Below are 27,698 nucleotides of genomic sequence, written 5' to 3'. Positions count from 1 at the left end.
ACATATAAAAGAATAGGCCTATGGGTCTCACCTTAGTGTCCTATCCAGGTCCTTATGTAGGAAGGGCCAAACAGAGTAGGCGCAAGGGTCCCACCTTGGTAGCCTATCTGTGTCCTTTTGTAAAAAGGACCAAAGTAAAGAGAAACAACCAATCAGCTGCTACCTCCCTCTAGAACCTTCCTGTCAGGAGCCTCAGTCTCTCAGATTTTCTACCGCACGTTGTGCTAGGGAGTCTCCACCTGAGTTCACCTCAGAAAACGTACTTTTCATCATAATTCGATATTTTCTCGACTTCTTTGCTATGGCTGATAGCCGGAAGAAAGGACTCTTTCGAGCCTGTGTTTCTTGTGGCAAAAAAAGGCTTCACGTGGAGGATGCACATGAGACCTGTTTATACTGTCTCTACCCCCACCACCAGGCCAAGGACTGCAAAATATGTCGTACTTTCTCCCATAAAACCCAGAAGGACCGGGAAGGACGTCTTCTGATATGGCTGAACAGACTTAAAAACAAGCCAGAAAGCGACTTGGTTTCTGAAGGTGAGAGCATGTCTGGCGCCTCGCAGTTCTCCTTGAAGAGGCCTAGGGTTTCCTCTCCTGGCCCCTCAGACACCCCTCCTAAGAAGGCCAGAAAGTCTTCAGAGGGCAAGCCACCTGTGTCTGACAAGGACCTTCCTGTCCCCAGGAAGCAGTCGCTGATTACGACAACGTCGACGGCCTCCTCAGCGCTGAAAACCGTCTCTACGTCGACGACGACAGTGTCGAAAACGACACCTTCATCATCGACGAGTAGTCCGCTATCATCTACTGTTCCCTCGACGACTAGGACTACGTCGTCGACGACGAGGACATCGACGACGACACAGTCGACGAAAGCCACAACGTCGACGAAGCCTCCATCGTCGACGAGGAGCACCCCGTCGACGACGACAAAGCTGTCGACGACGGAGAAGGTGCCGTCGGCGAGGACACCGTCGACGAGGACATCGACGACGGACATACCGTCGACGAAGGGTAAAATTCTGTCGCCGACGGAAAGCTCTTTGGTGGCACCATCGACACAGGCGTCGACGGCAACTGGTACCTGGAAGGAGTCTGAGCTGCTCTCACATGCTATGGATGCCCAGACTTCCCATGTCACAATCAGGATTACTAAAAAACCAATTACACCGGACATGACATCACCTAGTAAGGTGCAACAACTAACGCCATCCTGCTTCTTACAAGACCAGGAACTGGATGAGGAACCGTTTACCCAGGCCACTAGCCCTTCGGAACTGGTGCTTAAGTGCCAGAGTACAGATGAGGAGCAAGATGTTGAGGAACCTGTGACTCAAGCTGTCCATACTCGGGTACACACCCAAGTGACACCAATGGTGTGCCTGCCAGCATCCTTAGTTTCGGGCTTGCGATTCCTCATCCAAGACTATATAAAGAGCGGTTTCCAGAAAAAGCCACTCCTGTTGCTCCTCCGGCTCCGCAGGTACCTGCGCCCGTACCACGACATAAGCCCCCTCCGCTGGTGCTTCCTAGAACTCAGGATCCAGCACAAGACACCATCTCGTCCGATGACGATGAGAGGGACCATGAAGAAGGGGAAGTCCGCGATGATGACACAGACCCTGACGCAGACCAGGACTACGTCACTCACTCTCTGGCCTCTCCAGAGCCACAGTCTTCGGAGTCTCCACCCGCAGACATTGGCGGCTTCCATAACCTCATTGAAAGGGCAGCCAAAAGGTTCCATATGTCCATGGAAACACAATAGACTGAATGTTTCCTCTATGATTTTAAGGAATCTGCGAAGAAAACAACAAGATCGATCCCGATCATTGACTACCTACTGAAACAGGGCAAACAACTCATGCAGACGCCAGCTTCTCTGCAGGTAGTAGTGCCCAGACTTGACAAAAAATATAAAGCTACATCATCGGCACCAGCATGCCTCACGGGTCACCCCAAAGCAGACTCCGTGGTTACTCAGGCAGCGCAGAAGAATTTGCGAAACCCTGCATCTCCCTTATCAACACCACCCGATAAAGAAGGCAGGAAACTGGATGCCATCGGAAAACGCTTTTCCACCACGTCTGCGACGACGGTGAAGATCGCCAACTCTATCGCACTCCTGGGCCGCTACAACCGTCAACTCTGGGCGGACATCGCGCCCTACCTCGCTGACCTTCCAGAGGATTTGAAAGAGGAGGCACACTCGCTACTCCTTGAGGGCCAAACATTGGCTTCGGAATTGATCGACTGTGACATCGACGTAGCCATGTCTGGCTTCAGTCAACTGGCGGGCGCCGCTGTTCTCAGACGTCAAGGTTGGCTTAAGGCCACCTCCTTCCGACAGGAGGTTCAAACTAAAATAATCGATATGCCGTATGATGGCGAACATCTTTTCGGCAAAAAGATCGATGAAGCCCTGACCACAATCAAAAAGGACACCGATACAGCCAGAGCTCTGGGAACTCTACAATCTAGAAATCAGTCCTTTCGTTACAACAGAGGGAGAGGACAATCTTCGTACAGAGGTTCCTACCAAAATAGGTCCTCCTATTCGTACTCACAGGGCAAGACGCAGTTCCAACAGCGTCAAAACCAGTCGGGACGTCAAACTTCCTACAACAAATCGTCCTACAGGAGAAAAGGTCAGAAGAGACCCGCAGGCAATCGCCAATGACTCTATCAATTGGCCAGCCCCTCCACCATCACATTCTTTACGACTTGGAGGAAAACTCTCCTTTTTCCTACAGAATTGGCGACAAATAACGACGGACCGGTGGGTTTTACAACTTCTCCAATTCGGCCACTCACTGGAATTCCTTTCAAATTCCCCAACGACACCACCTGCCAAGCGCCCTCACAGACACCTACGGCTGCTTCTTCAGGAAATAGCTTCCATGCTTCAAAAGGGCGCAATAGAAAAAGTTCCACACGCCCAAAAGGGGGAAGGATTCTACTCCCACTTCTTCCTAATTCACAAAAAAGGCAAGAAATGGAGACCGATCCTCGACCTGAGAGCGCTCAATGTGTTCCTAAAGAAACAGTCATTCCGTATGGTCACACTACAAGAGATCCTGGGACTCCTGGAAAAAGGCGACTACATGACATCACTAGATCTTCAGGACGCCTACTATCACATCCCTATCCTCAAAGGACACAGGAAGTACCTCAGATTCGCAGTAGCAGGAGTCCACTACCAATTCCGTGTTCTCCCGTTCGGCCTCAAATCTGCCCCACGGATATTTACAAAATGCCTCTCTCCTGTTGCAGCCTTTCTTCAACAGGGACACCAGGTTTTCCCATACCTGGACGACTGGCTGGTAAAGGCTCCGTCGGCAACAGCCGCAGCCGCGTCTTCCAGCGCCTGTCTGCATCTTTTCCGCCAACTAGGCCTGACCCCCAACAGAGAGAAGTCATCGCTGAAACCAGGCAAAGTCATCACTTTCCTTGGAGCGACCCTGGACACGGAACGCGCAAGAGCCTTCCCATCGCAGGAGAGAAAATCGAAACTTATCTCCTTAGCCACGTTAGTGGCATCCAAAAAGACTGACTGTCCGTATCTTCAAATCGCTCCTCGGCATGATGTCTTCATGCATTCTGCTCATCCCACACTGCCGTCTAAAAATGCGCCCTCTTCAGGAAGAACTGACAAGGCAGTGTCAGTCAGTCAGTCAAAGAAACTTTATTCGGTTATTTAAAACCATAAAAGCAAGACATGGTATACAAAACAAGTTTAAAATTCAATTAAACATATATGAAAAGACATTACTACACCTTCATAAAAAGTACAAAGAACCGAATTTTGTTAAAAATAAGTGACTGTAAGAGCAAGTTTACATGGTGTCCAACAAAAGTTATACAAGTGTCAAATTTTGGTTGTTAGAAGTAGCAGCCATTCTTAGTTTATTTTGTCTGGCAGCTGCTGCCAGAAAACAGGCTACCCCATATGTTGTCTGTACTGAGTTCAGCATCTGTAGATGTAATAATGCTGGCCGTACCTGGACAAAATTCAATTTTTTCAGAATAGGTACCAGAAATTTTTTGCGAGCCATCAAATAATGTTCACAAAGCATAACTAAGTGGAGGGTGTCCTGTATGGAAAAACAGTCGCAGGTACAGGGGGGTAAGTTCTCTGGTAAGCCCCACTTTGATTGTGAGCCAAGCACTAGGTGTATTAAATTAAACCTGAACCTTATGAGTAGAAAGCGATGGTAAGGCTTGGTAACATATTTCAAATAAGGTTCCATGGCTAAAGTTGAGGAGAGTTGAAAAAGTGATCGTACCATTGGTTTACCTAATTCAACCGTTTCCCTTTCAGACTCCAACAAGTTTTGGAAATGCAGCTTGACCCACTTTACATCCTCTTTTTTTAATTTGTGTGGTAAAGAGTACATTTCTGGACGCCCTAGTCTCGCGCATGCCGCTCTAACATACGCCAGCCACGGGATGTTATTGGCTTTATCCAGAGACAAACAATCTTTGAAGATACAATGATTTAAACTGATTTCCTTGTTTGTCCACGTTTTAACCCAATATATCACTGGGGCCATTTTTAAGAGGTCAGTAACGTGACCCAAGCCTAATTCATTATGAATTGTGTGTATTGGGGAAGATTTAGGTAGTGATAGTAAGGCTCGTAAAAAATTATTTTCTGCAATCTGAATGCCTGGGCATGAGACATAGCCCCATATGGCAGCCCCATAAGAGGCAATTGCCAAACATTTAGCTTTATAGATACGGGTCATGGCTTCCATAGGTTTTGATCCCAGTTTTTTAGAGAAATGCAGAAGGGCTGTAGTGGATCTAGTAACTCCATTCTGTTTTAATCTCATTTGTGCGCCTCATGTTCCTTTCTCATCGAAGGTGACGCCCAGATAGCAAAAGAAAGGGACCCTGGAAATTGGTGAACTATTACAGCTAAAAGATCTGATCTTCGTGTGTTTTTTCCGTGAACCTGTAACCATAACATGGGATTTGGTCGAGTTAATTTTAAGATCGAGAGCTTCCATAAAGAGGCCAAAGTGATCTAAGAGTTTTTGGAGGCCTGTGCCAGTCCGAGCTAAGAGGACGGCGTCGTCCGCGTATAGGAGGACCGGAATAGGTACCCCCCCCATATGCGGAATGTCTGGGGTGACTGAGTTCAGTGAATTACCCAGGGAGTTGATGTACAGTGTGAAAAGGAGAGGTGCCAGAATGCAGCCTTGTCTGACACCTCTTCCAGACTTGAACTTTGCTGTGCACCTTCCATCCCTGTTCACCCTAACAGATGCAAATAAATTTAAATGAAGATCGTGCAGAAAATTAACCAAAGTTGTGTCCAAACCCATATTGCCCAAAATAGTCCACAGTTTAGAACGATTGACCAAATCAAAAGTGGATGATAAGTCCATAAAACCCAAATAAAGGAGTCCCCCCTTCGCCACTGTGTACTTGCTAATAATTAGGTGGAGGTTGAGACATTGGTCCATGGTCCCTCTGTGTGCTCTGAAGCCATACTGTAACTCCGAGAGGATCCTGCTCTCTCCAAGCCAGTCCTCAAGCCTCTGCAAAATGACCCTGCCCAAGATCTTAACGGCAGAGTCCAGCAAGGAGATTGGCCTGTAGCAAGCCGGGTCCCCCCTGTTCCCTTACTTGAATATGGGCACAATGATAGAGGTGGACCAAGAGGAAGGAAAACCAGCTGAGGGTATTGCGTTAAAAACGTTCATTAATATCTTCGACCAAAATTGGGGGTATTGGATGTAGAGGTCTGCAGGAACCCCGTCAGGTCCCGGGGCTTTGTGTTTACTTGTCTCTAATCGCCCTTTCAACCTCCGAACTACTAAATTCAATAACCATGTTAGGGGATTTATGGACATTATCGGTTAGACCAGGTGCTGTGGATTCGTAGATCTTTTCGAAGTGGGCTACCCATCTATCATCTTCTATCACACAGTCCATGTCGGTCTTCCCTTCATTGGAGAAGAAGGGCTGGTTCACAATGGCCCAAAACTTTTTGCTGTCTCTCAATACATCCGTAGATAAAAGGCTCTCCCAAGCTTCTTCCTTGATTCCAGATTTGCGTTTAAGAACTGCAGTTTTGTAATCCTTCCTTAAATTGGCCACCAACGTCCTGTCCCTAGGTTTTTGTTTTAGAGCTTTCATCAGAGCACTATGTTTCTGGGAACATTCTTTATTGAACCATTTCTGGGGTTTCTTAATCCTTTGCCCGGTAGACCTTAGCTCCAGATTCTTAGCAATCCTTCCGCTTATCTCCTCGTATGCGACTACTACATCCGGGCCTCGAGCAGTTGGGTCCAGACATACTGCCATATCTGCCTCTGACTCTTGGGCAAGTGAATGGAAGAAGTGTTCAGGTACTATTTGTTCCCATTTTAGGCGCCTTCCCTGGTCTTTAGTTATCAAGTCCCTTGGGGCTGCCACATCTGTTGGATTATGGCTCCGGAAACAGTCTAGGTCCAGCATCAGGAGGACAGGATTGTGATCGCTGAAACTAGCAGTGACCACCATGTACTCGCGTGCCTTAGCTAGTACCCCAGATGAAACAAAAATGAAGTCTATAATAGTATTAGCGTCTTTCCCCACGAAGGTTGGGGCTCTGGGATCGTTCCTGCTTTGGGCAAATTCAAATAGATTTAAAGTCGCCAGGAAAGACTCAAGACACTCACCCTCAATTGTATGCACAAAATGGGGGATGGCCTCCGTCGGTAAACCCCCATAACTATCCTTAAGGCAATCACCCTCACAGGGATGAATATTAAAATCACCCAAGATGATCATCTCTAGGGAAGAGGTGCAGTCGCTTCTATAGGCTGACAAAAATTGTAGTAAGGAAGTCAAATGTTCATTCACAAATAAAGACTCCCTGGAATTATAAAAATTAACCACTAGAAAAGGTTGGAAGCCAGGTAAGGTCCACTCCACGACTAGCGTGTTTGCAGGTGCAGATTCCAATTGTTTGAATGCCCCTACCAGCTCCAGGGAACACAGTGTAAGTAAGCCACCTTTTGCCCTACCTCTTGCACTAGAGGCTGCAGGGGTAAAAAAGCTACGAAAGCCATCTAGTGCAAAATTAGTTGTGGTGTCCCAGGTTTCTTGCAAACCCACTATGTCGAATTGTTTTACAAACTCCTGCCATATGGGGTCCAGCGCCTTTGCATTTAGACCCGCCACATTCCAAGTAAGGAATTTACAAAGTGGGGGAGGTGTGGCTGGGAGAAAAGATGGTGTGCCCCGTTCCTGCGCCTCCAACAAACTATCAGAGGGAGTAAAAGAGGGTTTGTCCGTAATCAAGACCGATGTTGCCACTTCCTTATGAGGAGGAATTAAATTGGTCTGAGGTCCCCTTCCCTTTGGAGAGCCCCGCATATGTCAGTCCACCCAGTCTGTATTTGAGAGGCATTCAAAACGATTCGCCATTGGGAAGTACAGAGCATTGGGAGGTCCATTTCGCTGTTGGGGGAAATGATGTAGTTGAGAAGAATGCGGACCAAAGAAAGGGCCACCTTGAGGTGGTCTGCCTCCTCTGTTCCCAACCAGGTTCCAACCCCCACCCCATTCCTCCTCCCATCCAGGGGTTTGTGGCATCCAGGGAAGATTGGATCTCTGTCTGGGTTTACGATCGTGAGGACCCTTAAGCCAACTCCATCGATTGTCGGCTTGATTGTGTGGGAGATAAAAATAGGAGAGAGGTCTAGCGGTTACTGTGCTCGCCTGGTATCTCGGGGCCCTTCTGCTACAAATAAATTCTACGACCTCAGTATTCTCAAAAGTAATCACTACACAATCCCCTGGAAGATTTTTCCTATTATGTCCTACCCATGGAGCTCTCTCTATCATCAAGATATTACAGGGAATATTTGGAGGGAGAGGATAATTATTGGCTAACCAGTGGCATACTTTATTTTTTAGGGTCTGATATGACTCTTGTTCAGTTGCGGGTATTTCAGTGACCCCAGTAAGTATAACACCATAGGGACAGGCATCTGGAGGCAGATGGATATTTTTCCGGACCTTACATTTAACATTGTCAAGTACTTCAGGGATTGTCGGTTTGGATAGACCATCCCTAGAAGATGCCTGAGGAGTTAAATTTGAGTTGTTTATGGAGGGTGTATGGCCGGAGTCAGTTTTCTTAGTTCCCTCTGCTGAAGGGGGCTTATTGTTAGAAATAGTCTGAATTGGAGTATTACTATGATTCTTAGGCACCCCTTTGGCGGACTCCAATGTTTTTTTAGTAATCACCTGGGGTTTTAGTGGTTTAGGCTGATTATACATCTGGACAGTTTTTAAGGAGAAACTAGGAGCACTTATGTCCTTGTGTATGTTTTTAAGGACAGTTTCAAGACAACGTAGTCTTACCTCTATGGGTTCTAGCAATGATTTCAACATATTGAAAATCAGAGTTGTTGATAGTTAAACCATCCTCCTCCTGTGATGGCACTATAGGAGGAGGATTACCAGTGTCTACACTAAACTGTAAAATTTCCTCCAGACTTTGATCAATTAAGGTGTCGTCTGGTAGATTTAGGGGTAAATCGACCTTGTTTGGGAGTGTCCCCCCTGTTGAGCTAGTTTGAACCTCAGACAGCTTCTCGCAGTTAGGGGGATTGGGGTTGGGGTGTGTCTGGCCCTTCTTTCGTTTAGAAGTAGTTTGTTTATTACCCTTCTGTTTCTGTTTAGGAATAGCCCCTTCAATCCCTTCAATCCTACCCCTCTCACTTCTAGTGTTAACATCGGTGGTATCACAGGTGTGTGACTCTTGCGGTTGTGTTCCGCTCAGAGTTAGAATATTAAGGTTAGGTGAAGCCTCCAAGTCCTGAACGGTATCAGTGTTACTATTAGAGCCATCCATAGCCCCAATATCTCCGTGGCTATGTATTAGAGCCTGGGTTTCTGGACGGCAAACAGTGGTAGGGGTTTGGGCCATCGCAATCAGGCCCAATGATGAACGTTTGGCCATGGCCAGGTCTTGTAATACTCTCCTGTCCATTAATACGATTCCCTCGTCAATTAGTGCGTGTGTGCGGGTAATAAAGTCATCCAGTGTCCCAGTAAGTTTTTTAGCACTAGCAACTGCCATACTTCTAGTTTTCCGTGTGGACATAACCCGTATGCCCTAGGGGTACAAAGTGCGAGCAAGATAGTTACAAACGACCAGGGCCAGTGGCCCAGCCCGGCCTCCTCTGGCCTCTGAGGGCCACAGAGGGCCCGCCCTTTGCCCGGGCTTAGCCCCGGGCGCTCCCGCGCAGCGGGGTTCGTCACTACTTATGGGCGTGGATAGGGGAGGGGGGATTGCAGGGCGGGGCGGTCAGGGAGAGCGGGCCAGGTGACTTGGCCTCTGGGAAGCCGGGACTCCTGGGAAAGCGAGTCCCGGACCCAGCACTCGCAGCCCTGTCTCTCACTCTCTCACCCAGCAGGGGCCAACAAACGGATGTGCAGCCTCGACGCAGCGGGACCCGCGCAGCGGGTTCCGCAAGCTGCTGGTCAGTCCTTCCCTCGACGATGTCAAACTCCTTCCTTCCTCCACAGGGCAAAAGTCAGTGTGGCGTTCCCGGGATCCTAAACAGGCAGAATCCTTTTCAGCTGTTCTGCTGGGCGGGGCGGTCAGGGAGAGCGGGCCAGGTGACTTGGCCTCTGGGAAGCCGGGACTCCTGGGAAAGCGAGTCCCGGACCCAGCGCTCGCAGCCCTGTCTCTCACTCTCTCACCCAGCAGGGGCCAACAAACGGATGTGCAGCCTCGACGCAGCGGGACCCGCGCAGCGGGTTCCGCAAGCTGCTGGTCAGTCCTTTCCTCGACGATGTCAAACTTCTTCCTTCCTCCACAGGGCAAAAGGCAGTGGACACAAGCTGCGGGATCCTTCGAAGACCGCATACGAGTCACTCAATCTATAGTCAACCATTTACAATGGTGGAGGTCGACCAAACACCTGTCGCAGGGACTGCCATTCCTGCTTCCGGCGCAACCACATGTAGTCAAGACGGACGCATCCCTAGAGGGCTGGGGTGCGGTCCTGCAAGAACTACAGATCAACGGCAAATGGACGCCGCAGGAATCCAAACTCCATATCAACATTCTGGAGCTAAGGGCAGTCTTTCTGGCGCTCCAATCGTTCCTCCCACGCATCCGAAACTCCCCAGTGCTCGTCAGGACAGACAACACCACGACGATGCACTACCTGAACAAACAGGGAGGGACGCGCTCTCTCTCTCTCTCTCTCTCGAGAATCTCAGAGAGTCTGGAATTGGCTCTTCCAGCATGGAATAACTCTCAAAGCCGAATACGTTCCGGGCAAAGACAATGTCCTAGCGGACGCCCTGAGCAGGGAACAGTCTCTATCCCACGAATGGGAGCTGGATGCGGAAGCGATAAACTACATCTTTGCAGAGTGGGGAACACCACAGATAGACCTCTTTGCCACCAGGGAGAACGCCAAATGCCCAAGCTTCGCAAGCAGGCTTCCCCAACCAGGATCACTAGGGAATGCATTTTCCATAGCTTGGCGGAACGTGTTTGCTTACGCCTTTCCGCCATTTCCACTGATACCCTGGGTAATCAGGAAGATGAAATCGGAGCCCTGCACCCTGATTCTCATCGCCCCATCCTGGCCGAGGCAGCATTGGTACACGGAACTTCATCGCCTGTCTATCCAACCACCTCTTCGCCTACACAGTCATCCGACCCTGCTCACAATGTCCCAAGGACAGGTTCTCCACCCGAACCTGGGCCCTCTGAAGTTATCAGCCTGGCCCCTGAATACCGCGAATTCAGCCACCTGTCCATTCCGCAGGAGTGTAGAGATGTCCTCGCTAAAGCTAGAGCTGACAGCACTAAAAAGACCTATTCTCTCAAGTGGAAACGCTTCTGTGTCTGGTGTGCGAAAAAAGACCTACACCCTTTCCATGTCACCCCACAACAACTGCTGCCATATCTGCTACATCTGGCGCAGTCAGGACTTGCACATGCGTCCATCAAGGTACACCTAGCAGCAATATCCAGGTTCACAAGAACTTCTAAGGGTCCTTCCCTGTGGGCGGACAGGCTCATCAAACAATTCCTGAAGGGCCTATTCAGGTCCTTTCCAAGGCCAAAACCTATCCCTCCGTCATGGCAACTCAACGTGGTCCTTCACCAACTGATGAAGCATCCCTTCTAGCCTATCCACAAAACGGATATCAAATTCCTGTCGTGGAAGACGGCCCTCCTCCTGGCCTTAATCTCAGCCAGAAGGGTCGGTGAATTGCAAGCCCTCTCCATCCAAGACCCTTTCTTACAATTCAAAGAGGACAGAGTCATCCTGCGTACTAACCCACGATTCATACCCAAAGTCCCATCGGACTTCCATCTTAATGAGCCAGTGGTTCTCAAATCGTTCTTTCCGAACCCATCTACTTCGGCTGAAAGTACGCTGCATTCTTTAGATCTTAAGAGATGCCTCAAATTCTATATTGACAGAACAAGACAATTCAGAAAATCATCCCAACTCTTTGTCGCATTCAGCAGACCAAGGAAGGGCATGCCCTTGACGAAAGTAAGTATATCAAGGTGGATCTCTTCAGCGATAACTTTCTGCCATGACAAAGCTGGGCGGCCTTTGGACTCGTGGGCCAAAGCCCATTCCACGAGAGCCATGTCCACGTCTGCGGCACTGTTTGCTGGAGTGCCACTCCTGGACATCTGTAGAGCGGCGACCTGGAAGTCCCCGCATACCTTCACCAGGCACTACTGCTTGGATGCTGAGCTGACGAAAGACGCAGCAGTGGGCAGAGCAGTGCTTCGCCATCTGTTCCAGTGAGGTGAGCCTTCTTGCTTCCCACCATCCTTGATTGGTATGCACATCTCTTTATTACTAGATACTACATGACATTGTATGTTGTTGATTTACAGTCGCAAATGTTTCCTATCTGCAGACTTATGTATGCTGTACCAACACAGAATGTGCATATTGTATTGCTTGCTACTCTGATTCAGGCATGTGAATCTATGAAAGGCACCCAAATAATGGATAAGAAATGCGTTACTTACCTGTAACTGCAGTTATCCAGTATTAGTGTCTTTCATAGATTCACATGCACCCTCCCGCCTCCCCTGGAAGGACTCACCTCTCTCTAACAAGTTTACACCCAACTAGCTTGGTGCGTACGAAAATCTGAGAGACTGAGGCTCCTGACAGGAAGGTTCTAGAGGGAGGTAGTAGCTGATTGGTTGTTTCTCTTTACTTTGGTCCTTTTTACAAAAGGACACAGATAGGCTACCAAGGTGGGACCCTTGGGCCTACTCTGTTTGGTCCTTCCTACATAAGGACCTGGATAGGACACTAAGGTGAGACCCTTAGGCCTATTCTTTTATATGTATGTCTTAGGACATTACTTTTTTATATACCGGAGGCTCCCGTCTCGACGACGGGGAATGATTCAGGCATGTGAATCTATGAAAGACACTAATACTGGATAACTGCATTTACAGGTAAGTAACGCATTTCTTATTCTTGCTAGGACCGGTAATTTGCAGTGGCCTTTATCATATTTTTTTCACAGGTGACCTCATCAATGACCCCTTCAAAGTAGTCCTCAATGCTTTTGTGATAAACTGTATCAGTCGTTTGCAAACGAGTACTGATGTCTTTGAGTGGTCGGCAAAAGCTGTGAGATGCATAATTTGCTCCACACTAGTCAAACTGTAGGGGTCACCTGAAGCTGAGGTTAAGGGGAATTGTGACCATTGCTTGGTAGCTCTTAGGCAAGGGTCAGGAGCTGATAAGTCATGGAGGTGGCAGGCTAGTGTTGCGCTACCTCTTCTCAAATCATTGTAGCCATTATTTAAACTGGTGAAGGATATTACATTATATATCCAGCTTAGGAAGCAGGATTTTTCGAGTACAGGCCATGACAACATTTTAGGTGAAGAAAACATGCAGGAAAGCAGAAATGATAGGATTATAGAGGTTTGAGTAGCAAGACTAGCTACCTCTTCTTAAGGAGGAGCTATTTATCTCTTTGAGAAATCTATTTGAAATGAACATGAAGTAGTGTGCTATCTGCACCTAACTGCTATGGAAGTACCAGCATCAATTTTTTTTTTCCAACAGCACCTCTTCGTGTTCTGCTTCCCTTCTGGGATCTACTCCTGCACTTCCTGCTCTAACACATCCTGCAATCATTACTGTGCTGCTTTTACTTAGAATAAGGCTATCAAGACTGGGTTCACCTCCGCCTCATGACAATCCTGAAAGGTGGCAGTTGTCTTAACCTCAAGATGGCAAGAATGAACCCAGTAGTGGAGGTGAAAATGTTGATGGCTGGGAATAGCTCTAGCAGGAGCCTGCTCTCCCTCCTCTGTTTTAAGTGACTTACAAGCACTTTTGAAAGGGTAGCAAATACTTTTGTTCAGAAGGTTTGCTTCTAACATGGAAGTGCCAGCTGTTGGGCGGGGGGGGGGGGTGGAAGAACTAGCAGATTAGAGTCCTCGTGTACTTGTTTGCAGATGGGAGCCTAGATAAGTCCACCTAATTTCAAGCATGGATGGCATCAGATAGACTAGCAGCCAGATAATTCCTTCAAGGTCCAGGCAATGGTTGTACGTCAATCTCTTGTCTGACTAAAGAGTGAGTGAGTGGATGGCTAAAGTTGGTGTAAGGTATGTTTTGTCTGAGCTCTGAAAGAGAGGAGCCAAGCGCTTTCAGAGGCCTAGAAGAATCCTGGCTTCGAAGAAGTCTTCTGACCTTAGGCCTCCTCCAGTCCTTGCAGTTAAAAATGGAACATGACCATGGCTGTTCGCTGTGATAGGCCAAGTAATGCTTAGACCTCAATTACATATGTTTGATTCAGGCAATGATGTGACCGGTTAATTAGAAGAGCTTTTGCTTACAAAAATCAGTTTTACTCCCCTTTGGATCCCTGATCTATCAAAGTTATTAAAGTACCAGTTATAGAGATTCTCTTCCTTTTACTACTGTGTGCAAATTATCTCTTTCTACTGGACAGGTTCTGAGTTTCTAAGAAGAAATGTTAGTTATCCTGATGCATAAGAAGACGACATTACACCCTAGTGTAAAATGCAAGGGGCGGGTTAAATCTGCGGTTTGTGCTGACCCACACATGTTGTCAACGCAAGAGTTAGCCCTGCAGTTTCTACCTCTCGAATATTGTACAGCTCCTTTTGCTGCATATTTGCATAGCAAAAGGATTTGCGTTGACAGTATTCTTCAAGGTCTATCGGCGACCATCTTGCAGCTCAAATAACCATGGCTGTGTTTTAACCTCCATGGTTTCACATCAGCAAAATCGCTTCAGGGCCCTGGTTTCCTGGGGATGGAACACCAATATCTGTTATCTATTGTAGGCTGATGAAGTCTTTCCAGAGTATGATTACATTTTTCTGTGTATACAGCTTCTAACTGCGGAGTCTGTTGAAACAAAAAAACTGCCTATTCTGTCACCTTATGAAGCAAAATTCTCATGTAACCTAAAAATGAATAAATTACTCATACCCATCATGCTTCCAACCTCCACAGTCTTTATATTGCTCAATGTCTTTCAAAGGAGAAAGATATTTGTAAACTGCCTAATTGCAGTGCTGACTATATATGGGGATCTCTTGAAGTCTGACCACGTGCCCGAAAACAGTGAAAGGTAGACCAGTAGGTTCCAAATTATATTTCCATTCCCATGACCTCTACCAAGGTAACATGTCTCACATAAGTCGGAGAGAAGGGGTGGAAATATTTTTATGGTGAATATCCTTTTCGGACCTCTATCAGACCTCTATCTGCGGTGGATAAAGTGGCGCACAAACGTTGGGGGAAAGAAGTAATAGCAGGTAAAGTAGAATTGGTGCCTCCTTATTAAAGACCAATTGTACCTACAATGCTCTGGTACATCTATGGGCAGTACTTTTGCGCCAAGCGTGGCGGGGTTGTATGTAGCAGACTTTGAAGCCAAACATATTCTGCCACCCAATGCAACCTTTTTTTCGTCAATGCTTCTGTGGAAGCGTTACAGTGACGATATTTTGCTTATCTGGAATGGTGGTAATATTGACCTGTAAAATTTCCTTACATGGATCAACACCCTAGACCACAACCTAAGGTTTACCAACACCACGAGCAAAACAGACATTGTGTTCTTAGATGTGGTCATCTCAATTAGTGGAACGACACTTACCACTAAAACCCATAACAAACCAACTGCAAAGAATAACCTTCTGGAATTTAGCAGCTTCCATCCTCGTCCGCTGAAGGAAAACCTCCCCTACGGACAATACCTCCGGCTAAGAAGGAACTGCAGTACGACCACAGACTTCAAAGATCAATCAATCAACCTCACAGAAAAACTAAAAAATAGAGGCTACCCGATATCTACCCTTAACAAGGGATTCAAAAGAGCCAAAAATCAACCAAGGGAGGCACTCCTTGAAGAAATAATTAACAATCCAGAACAGATCCCACTTACCTGTGTCACCACATACAGCAGTCTCTCAAACATCATGAAAAAGAGCATAAACAAACATTGGAATATTGTAAAAACCTTGAAAAAGGATTGGGAAAAACCCCTTTTTTCGTTCAAAAAGGGACGCAGTTTAAGAGATGCCCTGGTCCACACTCGCCCAAAAGAGAAACCACCAAACACTATACCGTCAGTGACGACATCATGGGGCCTTCCAAAAATTACCGGGCACTACCCCTGCTCGGACTGTAGTGTGTGCCACTTAACACAAGCTACTAAAACATTGACACTGGAAGAAGGTAAAGTGTGGACCCAACGTGAACACACCAATTGCAACTCGATCAACGTGATCTATCTCATCACCTGTCCCTGCCAGCTCCGTTACGTAGGTATGACCACAAGAAAGGTAAAACAACGTATCTGCGAGCACCGGAGCAACATAAGGTGCAAAAAAGTAACAACGAAACTGAGCCGCCATTTTCTGGATAAAAATCACACTACCAATGATATGAGGTGGACTGTCATTGAAGCGATCGATGGTACTAGGAATGTACAAAACAGACTGTTCGAAAAGGAACAGCGCTGGGTATATCGTCTGGGGACCAACATCAATGGGCTCAATGACGACATCCCCTGGAACACAGTCCTATCATGAACCCCCTGGCTTCCAGCCTCATATCTCTGAAACTGTATCTGAAAACGAAATACAAAGGTGGTCTTAGTAGATCTGCTCTGAATACTGAAAAACCGGTGCATTTTTACTATCAATGCCCTATTATCGGATCATGTCTGACAGCCAAACATAAATGCTCTTGAATTTCCCTAATAGTCTGTGCATTTCACACCTAATGCCTCACAATTATCCCCTGAATCATAGCAGTGCTAAGTTCTTTTCTAATCTCTCTGTAGCCAAAGGTATTTGCACATCTTAATATCCTCGTTTCACTATCATCACCGGTGCAAGGAAACGAGCGCTTTGTTGCCTCAGCAACCGTAAGCTTGACAATACTGACATGTAAGCAGCAGAAACTGTAAAACCTTGAACGATAGGCGCACGACTTCAAGCCTCGTTCTGAAAGCTAAACGCACTCCGCCCACATGGGCGTGTGCGTCCCAGGCCTCGCTTTGAGCGAGACACGCCCAACCCGGAATCGCGCGCTGAAACGAAAACACAGCGCTTTTAAACGCATTCACCGGCCCGCTCTCCATCGTCTGGGTCCGGTCTTGAGGATTCTTGCAGGTTAAGAAGCGGGTTGAGAGCGCTGAGGGCGTGAGTCTCCATTCTCAGCAGAACGATTTTTCACGATCGACACAAGCTAAGTACTTGTACGCTTAGGTTGCAATGACATTTAACTCTTTCCTTTCTTAGGATGTGCCAGGCGCGCTCCAATCCTCCTCCTGAGACCCATGGTGCTAGTAGCGCCCTATTTTAAAGTGAGATACCCTCCATATTTACCATCTTAGGGGGGTCACCGACCTTTTGGTCAAATTGATCCCTCCTTATGGAGAATTCACATCGTGTTTTTACTCCCCCCTCTACAACTGTAGTTTTAAACCACCTCTAGCACTTCACCTCCTAGTGTATAATACTACAACATCCCCAAGGGCTACTTGGATGGTGCATAAGATATCATTTATTGTGTGCACACTAATGTTTGCCACCATCTTAGGAGCACTATGATAACTTTACCCTAGCATATACTAATTGTATGTATGTCTATATATGTTTGTTTGTATATTCTCTCTTACAGGTGCTGAGACACCCCTGAATTTGGGTTTTTTTTAGAATGAGCATTTCGCTCTTCTAATTTTTTAAGCACTTTTTTCATTTTTCTTTTTTCACTTTCACGTCCCCAGGTTAGGGTGGACTATTAGAGTGTCCATACCGCCGGGGTATAGTCCTGAAGAATGCCTTGGTGAATACATACCACTAGTACGGCAGAAACATGTTGACTGATTAATTTAACCACGTGGTAGTTAGCTGAATTTAACCAAATCCTAACAACCTTGGCACTTAAATTCAGACACATATACCACCTACACGTGTCTTAGGGATCACTCATTAAAGTTTTTTCGATACCCTGTTAGGCACTTTTAATTTCTATTTCTCACAACACGTCCTCCCCACACGACCAGCTCCGCAGTCTTTCTGGCGTCGTAGCACACCGAAGAGACACTCGGTCTCTTCGGTGGGGCCCGATGATGAAGCATGACACTGACCAGGTCGGTGTGTGAGGGCCTTCCTACTCAATCAGAGTGATTGTGTTAAAACCCTCCTATCATTTGCTCCATATTCCTGGCAGTCCTGTGACTGACCAGACCTCTCTTCTTTTGTTGTATTGCCTCCTTATTAACTCCATTACTGACTTTCAGATCTAATTATTATTGTGTTTGCGGTGAAGCATGAATGCATTATAAAAACTTTTTTGTTTTTGTTTTAGGCCTCCCGGCACAGTTAGTTGTCCAATTTGCATGGATGTCCACACTGAGGTAAGAATACAACCTTCAGTTTTGTGTTCATTTTTTTCTTTCAAATTTTTAGATGAATTTTGAGAAGTTGTTTTCTTCATTGTTTTAACGCATTGTGTGTTTACTTTTGGTTATATATTTTGAAGTTTGTGAATGCACTTTGTGTTTCTCTAACCGGCCATTTTAGCCTTTTGCTTTTTTTAACCTTTTGTGTCTAGGGCTTGTACACACTGATCAGATTTTCAAAATGTTGCTAATGTATTTTTGACATTAAACTCGTTTACTTTGCAGTGCATCCAGGCCAATATTTTTTCTGTTTTTGAACATACATTGAGACTTTTCATAGAACATTAAAGGATGTAATTAGTTTTAGATGAGATTGTACTCTGGTGGCAACAGTCTTGGGTGTAGGTCACTAACCTGCTACATGGTCTTCCTCTGTACTCTCCTTTTTTGTCACTGAGCTCTGTTTGTTAAGAGGATTTACTTTACCCCCAAAAGCCCTGCAGCGTTGTCTGTTTCTGGCCCTTCTTCCTCTCATGCTTTGCTTACTGTTTCTGCTCTACTTTATCCTGCTTTTCTTAAAACCTGCGCCTTGTTCTCCGGCATTATTCCTTCTGTGTTCCTTTCTCAAATATAGTTCTTAATAACGGGATCCTCATTGATAATCCTAAAGACTGAATAACAGTATCCAAAGCACTTTAGTAAAAGAATAGTTGTATAAACTTTATTCGGTTGAATAACCATCAAAGTACGTACACACAACAAATTTAAAAAAAGCACAAACAATAAATTCATATGAGATCAAAAAAAGACAGGGGACCTGTATACACCCAATACAGAATCATCATAACTGCCATAAAAAGTTTGTCAGTTAATTAAAACATTCATAATATCCAAAAATATTCATTATTCTAAACAATTTCCTCCAGGCTGTTGAAATACACAGAAAAACGCAGTAAAAACAGCACAAAAAGAGTAGAAAACAAGCGGAAATAGGTTTTGCTTGAGATAACAAATAGCTGAGGCCTCAGGGTTTACATTTTTTTATTATATATAAAAACAGCAGTAATTTGCCTCTTGTACATGTGCAAATACTGTCCTCCCCTATAATGTGAGGGCTGTGCAAAAAGTACAAGAAAGTGTCCGTGCATAATGCAATGTAAAATTAAACTACAGTACATAATGGGAAAACTCAACCAGTGAGGCACATCATTCTAAAGCCTTTAAAACTTGTAATCTCTTGTACCACATTGCTTCTAAAAGTGTACTTACAGCAAATATTATTTTTTGTGGTGTATCTCTTTATAGAATCCTAAAGGCTTCTAGGTGACTGCTTGTGGCAATGCTACGACAGATGGGAACTAACCATATGCGGCATATATGATAATACTCCTTACAAAAAAAGCAATACATGTTTCCAATCTTCAATAGCCAGATCACAAATGGGGCAGATTTTGGTTTCTTGATTAGTGGACCATTTACTAGTAAAAGGATATTTTCCTGACACTTTATATGTATTGAGTGTGCATGTCTTTCTCTTACTTTCTGCAGTAACGTATAATTGAGTTTCTTTATTTACAAAAAAGGGCAATTATAATAAAAAGATCCTGTAGAATGAAGTTAGGTTGCTGATTCCAGTTTCTGCATGAAGGGTCTTGGTTAGTACCCTGAGACACACATGCTTATCAGATATCCTGTCAATAATAGCAACCCAGTCCTATTAAATGTATTTCTGTGTAAAGCTGCAACACACCAAGTGACTGGATCTACTTTAGTTTCCTAATGTTGCCCAGCCATGCTACCTGCTCTAGGTTTATCTGTAGAGAGTTTGGCTGGTTGGCAAGATCTGCTGCTATCACAAAAACGCACGAATCACAATATACACCATGCAAAACGAGGCTTTGAGTCTGTCTTCACCAGTTGGCTTGTTTGGATGACCCCTTTCAGGTATTTGCTGACTGAGTTTTCAATTACATTTTCGGACAAGATAATAGTATATGGCGGATGCATACTTCATTTGTAGTTGGACCTGAAATTGGTGATGAGGTGAAGTAGGCCCTTTTTTCCATTGATATGATTTTTTTAAATCTTTTAGCTAGCCTGTACATGTAAACATTGTTTGACTCACCGTTTCCAATTGCTTGTAGTATTTTTAATTCCCCTTTCACACTTTTTCCCCAGGCAGCCTTTTCCTGATATTGTGTGGCCACAGCCCCTCTATCTGTTATCCTTCTCTACCTGTTGACAGACCTGTTGCTCCTCCTGCTCCCTGCCAACTATCCTGCCATCATTTACAATGGGCATGATCTGCATTTTGCTTGCCTCTTTTTGTAATGCTAAATATGTGCCATTCCTTCCTTGCACCAAAGGGAGGCTGCTGCAGGCACTGACGGTCACCAACTATGAAGTTGAAGTTGAAAGTATTTGTAGAGCGCGCTGTGGCCAGGCGGTTTCCTGGCGCTGGGTGATTACGGGTGACTGAAGAAGGACATCGGTGATCAGTGAGTGGAAAATGCTTGGGCAAACAAATGGGTCTTGAGCGCCTTGCGGAAGTGCAGATAGACAGTGATAGATCTAATAGTAAGTGGAAGACTGTTCCAAAAGCAAGGGGCAAGAGTGGAAAACCTAGTACCACCCGCTCTAGACTTGCGGAAGCGGGAAACCATAGGAAGAGCCTGGCTAGAGGAACGAAGATTGCAACCGGGGAGGTAATGAGTGACCATCGAGTTAATTAAAAGAGGGGCCGTGCGGGCGCGGGCCATGAAAAATGTAAAATGTAAGTTGATACCCGGAAGGGTCTCAAGGCGCTTGTACGAATACCGCTGTGGAACCCATCCTGGCTTTGCCTGTGAGGCGTCCACTCCTGGGCACCCCCAAGGTGGAGGCCAGGCATCCTTAGCGTTGTGGGGGCCGTTGTGGAGATTAAGCAAGCTATTGCCCAGAGTTGCAGAGTGGGACTCCATGATTGAAATAGGCACCAAGGCGAGAATTATCAGGTCAGTGGAATTTTGAGCCCAAGACCCGCTGAGGCGGGGAATTGAACCTATGCATCCCATTTTGAAGAGGGTTCGGTACAGAATGGGAAGCCAGTGAAGGGACTTAAGAAGGGGAGAAGTGTGGTGTGATTTAGGGAGCCGGTGGATAAGGCGAGCAGCCTGATTCTGAATGGTCTGGAGACGCCGCAGCTCGTAGGCGGGAATGCCCACATACAAGCAATTCCCGTAGTCCAGACGGGAGAGGACCATGGCTAAAATGATAATTTTAAGGGCGTCGAGATAATGCAACAAAGAGAGCGGTGTGAGGTCCTGTGCCAGGAGGCACTACTTATCTGGAAGTGGCTGGACCATCACAGGATCTTGTTGGTGGTGGACCACCTGGCAAAATCTCTGAATCCCAGTGAAGACTAACTCAACCATCAACGCCTAGCTGATCACGAGTTGTAGTTAAACTCGGAGGTGGTTCAGGGTCTCTTCCACAAATGTGGAGAAATTGGCTCAATCTTTTCGCCACCAACAAGAATGAGCTATGTCAGCAGTTCTGCTCGTTGGAGTTTACAAGGCACCTCTTTCTAGGGAACACATTCCACCTAGACTGGTACAGCACTCTTGTACTCCTTTTTACTGAAACCTCTCCTGCCAGAGTTCAGATCTGGAATGACCAAGCCAAGTGATCCTGTTGGCCCTGGTTGAACTCGGAGAGTATGGTTTTCAGACCTCCTCCTGCTTGTGTTCTCCTGTCAGGCTCTGGCCTGCACCAACAGGATAGATTACTGCACCCAAGCTTTCATAATTTCAATCTTTATGCATTGAGATTGAGGGGCAACCGCTGAATACCGCTGATCTTCCTTCAGAGCTGGTGGACGTCTTGGCAGCCAGGCGTCACTCTTCTAAAACAGTTCATGCCTTTTTTTTTTGGGACAAATGTGTATTTGTGAAACACATGGCAGATCAACCCCCAACCACCCTCCTTCAACCCCACTCCCCTAGAAAGGCTTTGTTTTGGGCGAAATAAGAGGTACCTTTAAACCCTTTCTGCCTTTTTTCAGTTTCTGGATCAGCCCTTATTTAAGTCACCAATTGTGATTAGTTTTTTGAAAGGTTTCCAATACTTGTTTCCTTCCTCGCCTTTCATTTTTTCACTTTATTTATTTTCAGCTCATTGACCAGCACTATATTAACCCCTTTAGTGCTGATGACAAAGCCAGCTCGTCATGGGCGTTACCTGCGCTACGCGCATGACGAACTGGCTTTGTCACGTAACGCAGGTTTTTAAAATTTTCAGCGCGCAGCGGGAAAACCGCTAGCGCGCATGCGGTTAAGGATTAAACAGTGCTCACACAGTGATGAATTATTTAGCATCATTTACATGAACGATTATACATTCTTAGAAGCACCGTCTCGTCTGATGTCGCCGCTACTTGCAGTTCTCCTGTGGACATCCACCTTAACAACAGTTCCAGGAGATTGTGATCTATATCTCTACCTGGGGAATCTAGTCCATAGGCATCCGTGTTAGTCCTTACTCTTATCTATCCCAACAGTCAATGGGTTAACATAATACCCCCCTCCATCCCCCCCTCTAGCTCCACCCACTCCCATCCAACCGTCAGATATGTCGCTCCATCCTTCATCTCTGTGTTGAGAATTATTCAAACTTGGAGGGCATCTGCATCTCAGTTCAAAAAAGCAGATATCCGCAGAAGGGGTAGCCACCATGTAGTACCCGCTGCTCATCACCTAAATCACCCGCTCATGCCGGGGCAGCTCGTACCTTTCTAAAAGATCTTGGAAGGGTATGAGGGCGCCGTCCTCCTAGAGGTCTCCAATAGTGGAGATCCCCACTTCTTCCCAATCTCTGCCAATCTCCCCCATGTTGCAATGTCTCACAGACCCGCAGTTGGATCTCGGGTGCATACGGGGGGTCCCACCTTAGCTCTTCTGTTGGCCTGATTCCAGCATTGTCGCATCACCCACAGATCTCTCGGGACCTCTCTTTCTCTTGAATGGAGCCGGAGGAGTACACGAGAAAGCTGGTGTAGATCCGGGTCCATGCCCCCATTGTATTCTCCAATATGTAGTCTCCTTACCATCCACTTTGTGAACCATTGGAATTGGGCTTTGTGGTGGTAGGCCTCAAAATCTGGGACTGCAAATCCCCCCATCCCTCGTAGGTCTCTGCATGGTGGTGAGCGCTACTCTGCGCCTCCCAGAACCCCATAAAAATCCTGTAATTATGGTGTTGAGTTGGGTGAGGTATTTTCGCGGTATCCATAGTTAGTCGAGGCAGAGTTACCATCTTTAGCAGCGCCACCCTCCTTGCCACTGAAAGTGGAAGGGTCCCCCAGAATTCAAAGGTGCTCATGGTTGTTCGTGATGCCCTTCCAACATTACATTATAACAGGTCAGAGGGTTCATGATAAATCCGCACTCCTAAACAGGCTCAAATTAAGCACTCTGATTCGAAACAGTTGGCACACAAAGACTCTCAGCCCAAATCTTCCACGCCGAAATCTGAAGACACAGTTTTGGATCCAAAACAAAAGACTTAGTATTGCCCCTCAAACTGGGCACCTTCTGGCCACTCTTCCTAAAAAACGGAAGCTGTATATCTATGAAGAATCTCCTATACCTCTGAAGAAAAAGGACATGCGTACTAACCCTTCACCCCCTTACATACCTCCCTCTCCTCTTAATCTCAATTTACTGATTACACCATCAAATTCACCTCCACTTTCACCTGTCCCACAGGATGAAGATATTGGAGATGAGGATGAAGATCAGGATATACCACAAGACTGATCACAGGACACTGAGCCCTGGGAAGTTTATAATAAGGATCCATATCAAAATAACGACCCTGACCTGTATCCCTCCAGACTCTTCCCTACCTGATGATAACATAGGCTTTGTGCAGCTTATCAACAGAGCTGATCAATATCACTGGGTCGAGCTACATACAGACCCTCTAGAAGAGGATTTCCTTATTTATTTATTTACTGAAATGTATACAGCGCATGGCTGCCCCAGCGACGGGGCGTCCTAGCGCTACCAAGTAAACATGGTTAAAGCAAGCAGCGAAAAAGACAGAAAGTATCCTGGGAATAGCCATGTCTTTATAGGTTTACGGAACTCCAGATGATTTTGGAGTCCTTGAATTGCAGGGGGAAGAAAATTCCAAAGTTTAGTCACCAGAACTTTGAAGGACCGACCACCTGCTCTGACTCTACGGACATGAGGAGCTTGATGAGACATAATTTTATGGGCTACACATAGTCTTCAACTGAATTCTTCTCTCCACTGGCAGACAATAAAGTTTAGATAGTGACCTTGACACTGAGCACGATTTAAAAAGTGCCAGCAGGATCTGGGTTTCAGCATTCTGAATTCTCTGGAGTCCCAGAGTGCATGATTTACTGGCCCCTAGGTATAAAGAATTCCCATAGTCCAGCCTCGCCAGAATAGTGGCCTGAAGAATGGTCCGACGACCAGAGGGCTCAAAGAACCCCAAAATTGGTTTCAAACCTCGCAAGAACCCAAAACCTGTGCCTGCAACTGACTTAAATTGAGTATCGAAGGACAGACTTTTGTTAATTCAAAAGCCCAAGTTCTTAACCGCCTACTTAGGAATAGGTGCAGGTTTAAGATTCTACGGCCACCACTGTTCTGACCACATAGCACTGTATTTTCCAAGCAGAAGTATTTCTGACTTTGGCGTTTAATTGCAGACAGTTTGCTGTCAACCAGTCCGCAATTGCCATCAGATCACCCTTGAATTTGACAAGGTTTAATTCATGATTCTTGGAGAAAGCGATGACAAGTTGGGTGTAATCGGTGTACGACACTAATGACCACTCTCTACTCCTGGCCACCAATGCCAGCGGCTGAACATAAATATTAAAGAGCAAAGGGCTCAAAATAGAGCCCTGCGGCACCCCATGTCTAATGGCATGTTCCTTTGAGTAAAAAGGCGGCATAGTAACCTGGAAGGTCCTGTCTACTAAGAAGGATCGGAACCATGTTCAAGCCAGACCCCAATCTCCCGAAGCCTACGCAGAAAGATCTCATGTGACACTGCATCAAATGCGGCACTTAAATCGAGGAGAATCAAGGCCGCCGATTTCCCCTCATCAAGACTGCCACGGATTTCTTGGTTCACCGCCATTAGGGCAGATTCCGTACTATGGCGTGGCCTTGAAACAGTTTTGCGAGGCATCCAGTAAAGCATTACGCTCTACAAACTCAGTGAGCATGGTATGGACGTGAGGTTCCGCGACTTTGGCCAAGAAGGGGAGTTGGGAAATGGGGCAGTAATTACCAGGTTCGGAGGAATCCAACAATGGTTTCTTCAAAAGAGGGATAACTTTGGCATGTTTCCAGGCTAGTGGAAGAGATGCAGAAGACAGCGAAAGATTGATCAGTTCCTGGGCAACTAGGAGAATAACATTGTGAAATTGATGGAACTGGGCTGGTCTCAGCGGGTCAACAGAAGAACCGGATTTAATCTTCAAGCATAAAGCTTCAGTCTCAGTCAGGGATAGTGGGGGGAAAAGACAGAGTTCATTTCCCTAGGAGTGCCACTGACTTCCTGATAATCACCATTAACAGTGGGGATGAAATTATCATAAATTCTTTCCACTTTCTGAATGAAATACCAGGCTAATACATCACATTGAATATTAGAGGTAATGGGAGAGTCAAGATTCAAATTCGAGCCTTTCATAACCTTGAGCAGAGAGAGAATAGTTTTTGGAGCGTACTTGCTCTCCAAAATTTGACCGGCAATATACTCTGCTCTGGCTTTATGATAAGAGTTAATGGCCTTCCGAGGTGGCATTTACGCATTCACAAAAGTCTACCAAGACTTTGCCAATGCTCAAGGGCTTGTTGAAACACACAGACGAGGTATTCAAAGACCCAGTTAGAGCCAGAATACTCACACCTAGAGTGGATAAAAAATACAAACCCGCTCCTACAGACCCTACATATATAAAAGGCCAGTTGCCCTTAGACTCTCTTGTTGTATCCAACGCCCGCAAGAGAGCTAACTTTCAAACTGCAGGCGACCCCCCCCCCCCCCCCCCGATATGGAGTGGAAACTCATTTTTGCCTCAGGCAAACGAGTGGCTTTGCAGGCTGCTAACCATTAGCATATTGCAAATGCTCAGGCCCTATTAGCATGCTATGATAGGGCTCACTATGATGAGTTGGAAAAACTCATGCAACACTTGCCTGATGAGTATAAGAACAAAGCTAACTACCTCATTCAGGAAGGTAAGCTCCTCACCAACACTTCCATAAAATGTGCACTAGATGCAGCAGACACAGCATCTTGTACCATCAACACCAGCATACTGCTGTGCAGGCACACTTGGCTTTGAATCTCTAGATTCAAGCAGGAGGTACAATCCTCCACACTTAATCAGCCCTTCGATAAGGAACATCTTTTCGGGCCAACAGTCGATACTTCACAAAAAAATTAAGACACACACCGAAACTGCCAAGTCCATGGGGGCCTTACAATAGCCTTCTCCCGGGGTTTCCATTCACAGCTCCTTTTACAGGGGTGGCTCAAAAACCGTGTCATCAGAAAATCCCTCCTCCTCTTATAAAAATAACAACCAGTCTACCTCTTCCAGAGGTTATTTTCAAGAAGGCTACAGAGTAAATAATAAGGAAAGAGGCAGAGGTAATTCCACCCGCACTTCCCCTGCCAATAAATAGCTACCCCCGATCATCCCACACCTGTCGGGGGACGTCTCTTACAGTTCCTACCTGTCTGGAATTCAATCACCTCAGTCAAGTGGGTAATACAAATTATCCAGGATGGTTATTGCCTGGAACTGACCTGCACTCCCCCAAATATCCTTCCAACAGAACGTGAAATGTCACCAGAACATCTCACCCTCTTAAAACAAGAGTTTCTCTTTGTTAGAAAAATAATGCGATAGAACCAGTCCCATTATATCAGCAAGGGACAGGAGTGTACTCCCTATACTTTTTGATTCCAAATAAGGCAACTTTCTTTCCACTCTGGATTTAAAGAACACCTACTTCCATATTCCCATTCACCTGGCGCTCAGGAAATATCTCAGATTTGTGGTGGACCAACAACATTACCAAATCAAAATTCTTCTGTTTGGAGTAACTACAGCACCCAGAGTCTTCACCAAATGTCTGGTAGTAGTCGCAGCTCATTTAAGAAGACAACACATTCACGTCTTTCCTTACTTGGTCGACTGGCTGATAAAAGCCAAGTCACAACACAGCTGCATACACCACACTCACAAAACAGTTTAGTTGCTTCACTACTTCGGATTCACTGTGAACCTCACCAAGTCTCATCTCCACCCTCCAACACGCAAATGTACTTAAGAGCCACAATAGACACTTGCAAAGCTCTGGCATACCCCAACCCAGTCAGGATACGCAACATGCACACTTTTATCACAGTTTCAGCCTCAACACTCATTACCAGCTCGAGTGTTCATGCAATTGATCTGAATAATGGCTTCTTCCATTCTAACTATTCCTTACACAAGACTCCAGATGCGTATGCGTCCCCTACAAGAATGCTTAGCACGTTAGTGGAACCAGGCTCAAGGTCAGTAAACCGATCTGGTGTTGGTAGACTGCCGCACCCATCGCTCTCTGCAGTGGGGGAATACACCAAACCTTTCCAAAGGGCGGCAATTCGTCGACCCGGTTCCACAGATAGTGCTAACAGCAGACGCATCGCTCACTGGTTGGGGAACTCATCTTCAAAAACATACCATTAAGGACC

At 46.1% G+C, this 27,698-nt stretch overlaps 1 protein-coding gene across 8 annotated transcripts in view; it reads left to right on the top strand.

Moving 5' to 3' along the window:
- Window positions 1–27,698, top strand: part of RNF4 (ring finger protein 4) — a 334,013-nt gene that overhangs the window by 273,901 nt on the left and 32,414 nt on the right. For all 8 annotated transcript variants that reach the window (XM_086964195.1, XM_086964191.1, XM_086964193.1 and 5 more), the window contains one exon: window positions 17,888–17,936. In XM_086964195.1, coding sequence (XP_086820321.1) covers window positions 17,888–17,936 — 49 coding nt within the window. The remainder of the gene's footprint in view (window positions 1–17,887; window positions 17,937–27,698) is intronic.

The sequence above is a fragment of the Lissotriton vulgaris genome, chromosome 3_2 (assembly GCF_964263255.1).
Source record: "Lissotriton vulgaris chromosome 3_2, aLisVul1.2, whole genome shotgun sequence".
NCBI classification, from domain to species: domain Eukaryota; kingdom Metazoa; phylum Chordata; class Amphibia; order Caudata; family Salamandridae; genus Lissotriton; species Lissotriton vulgaris.
This window is presented reverse-complemented; position numbering and strand designations above follow the sequence as displayed.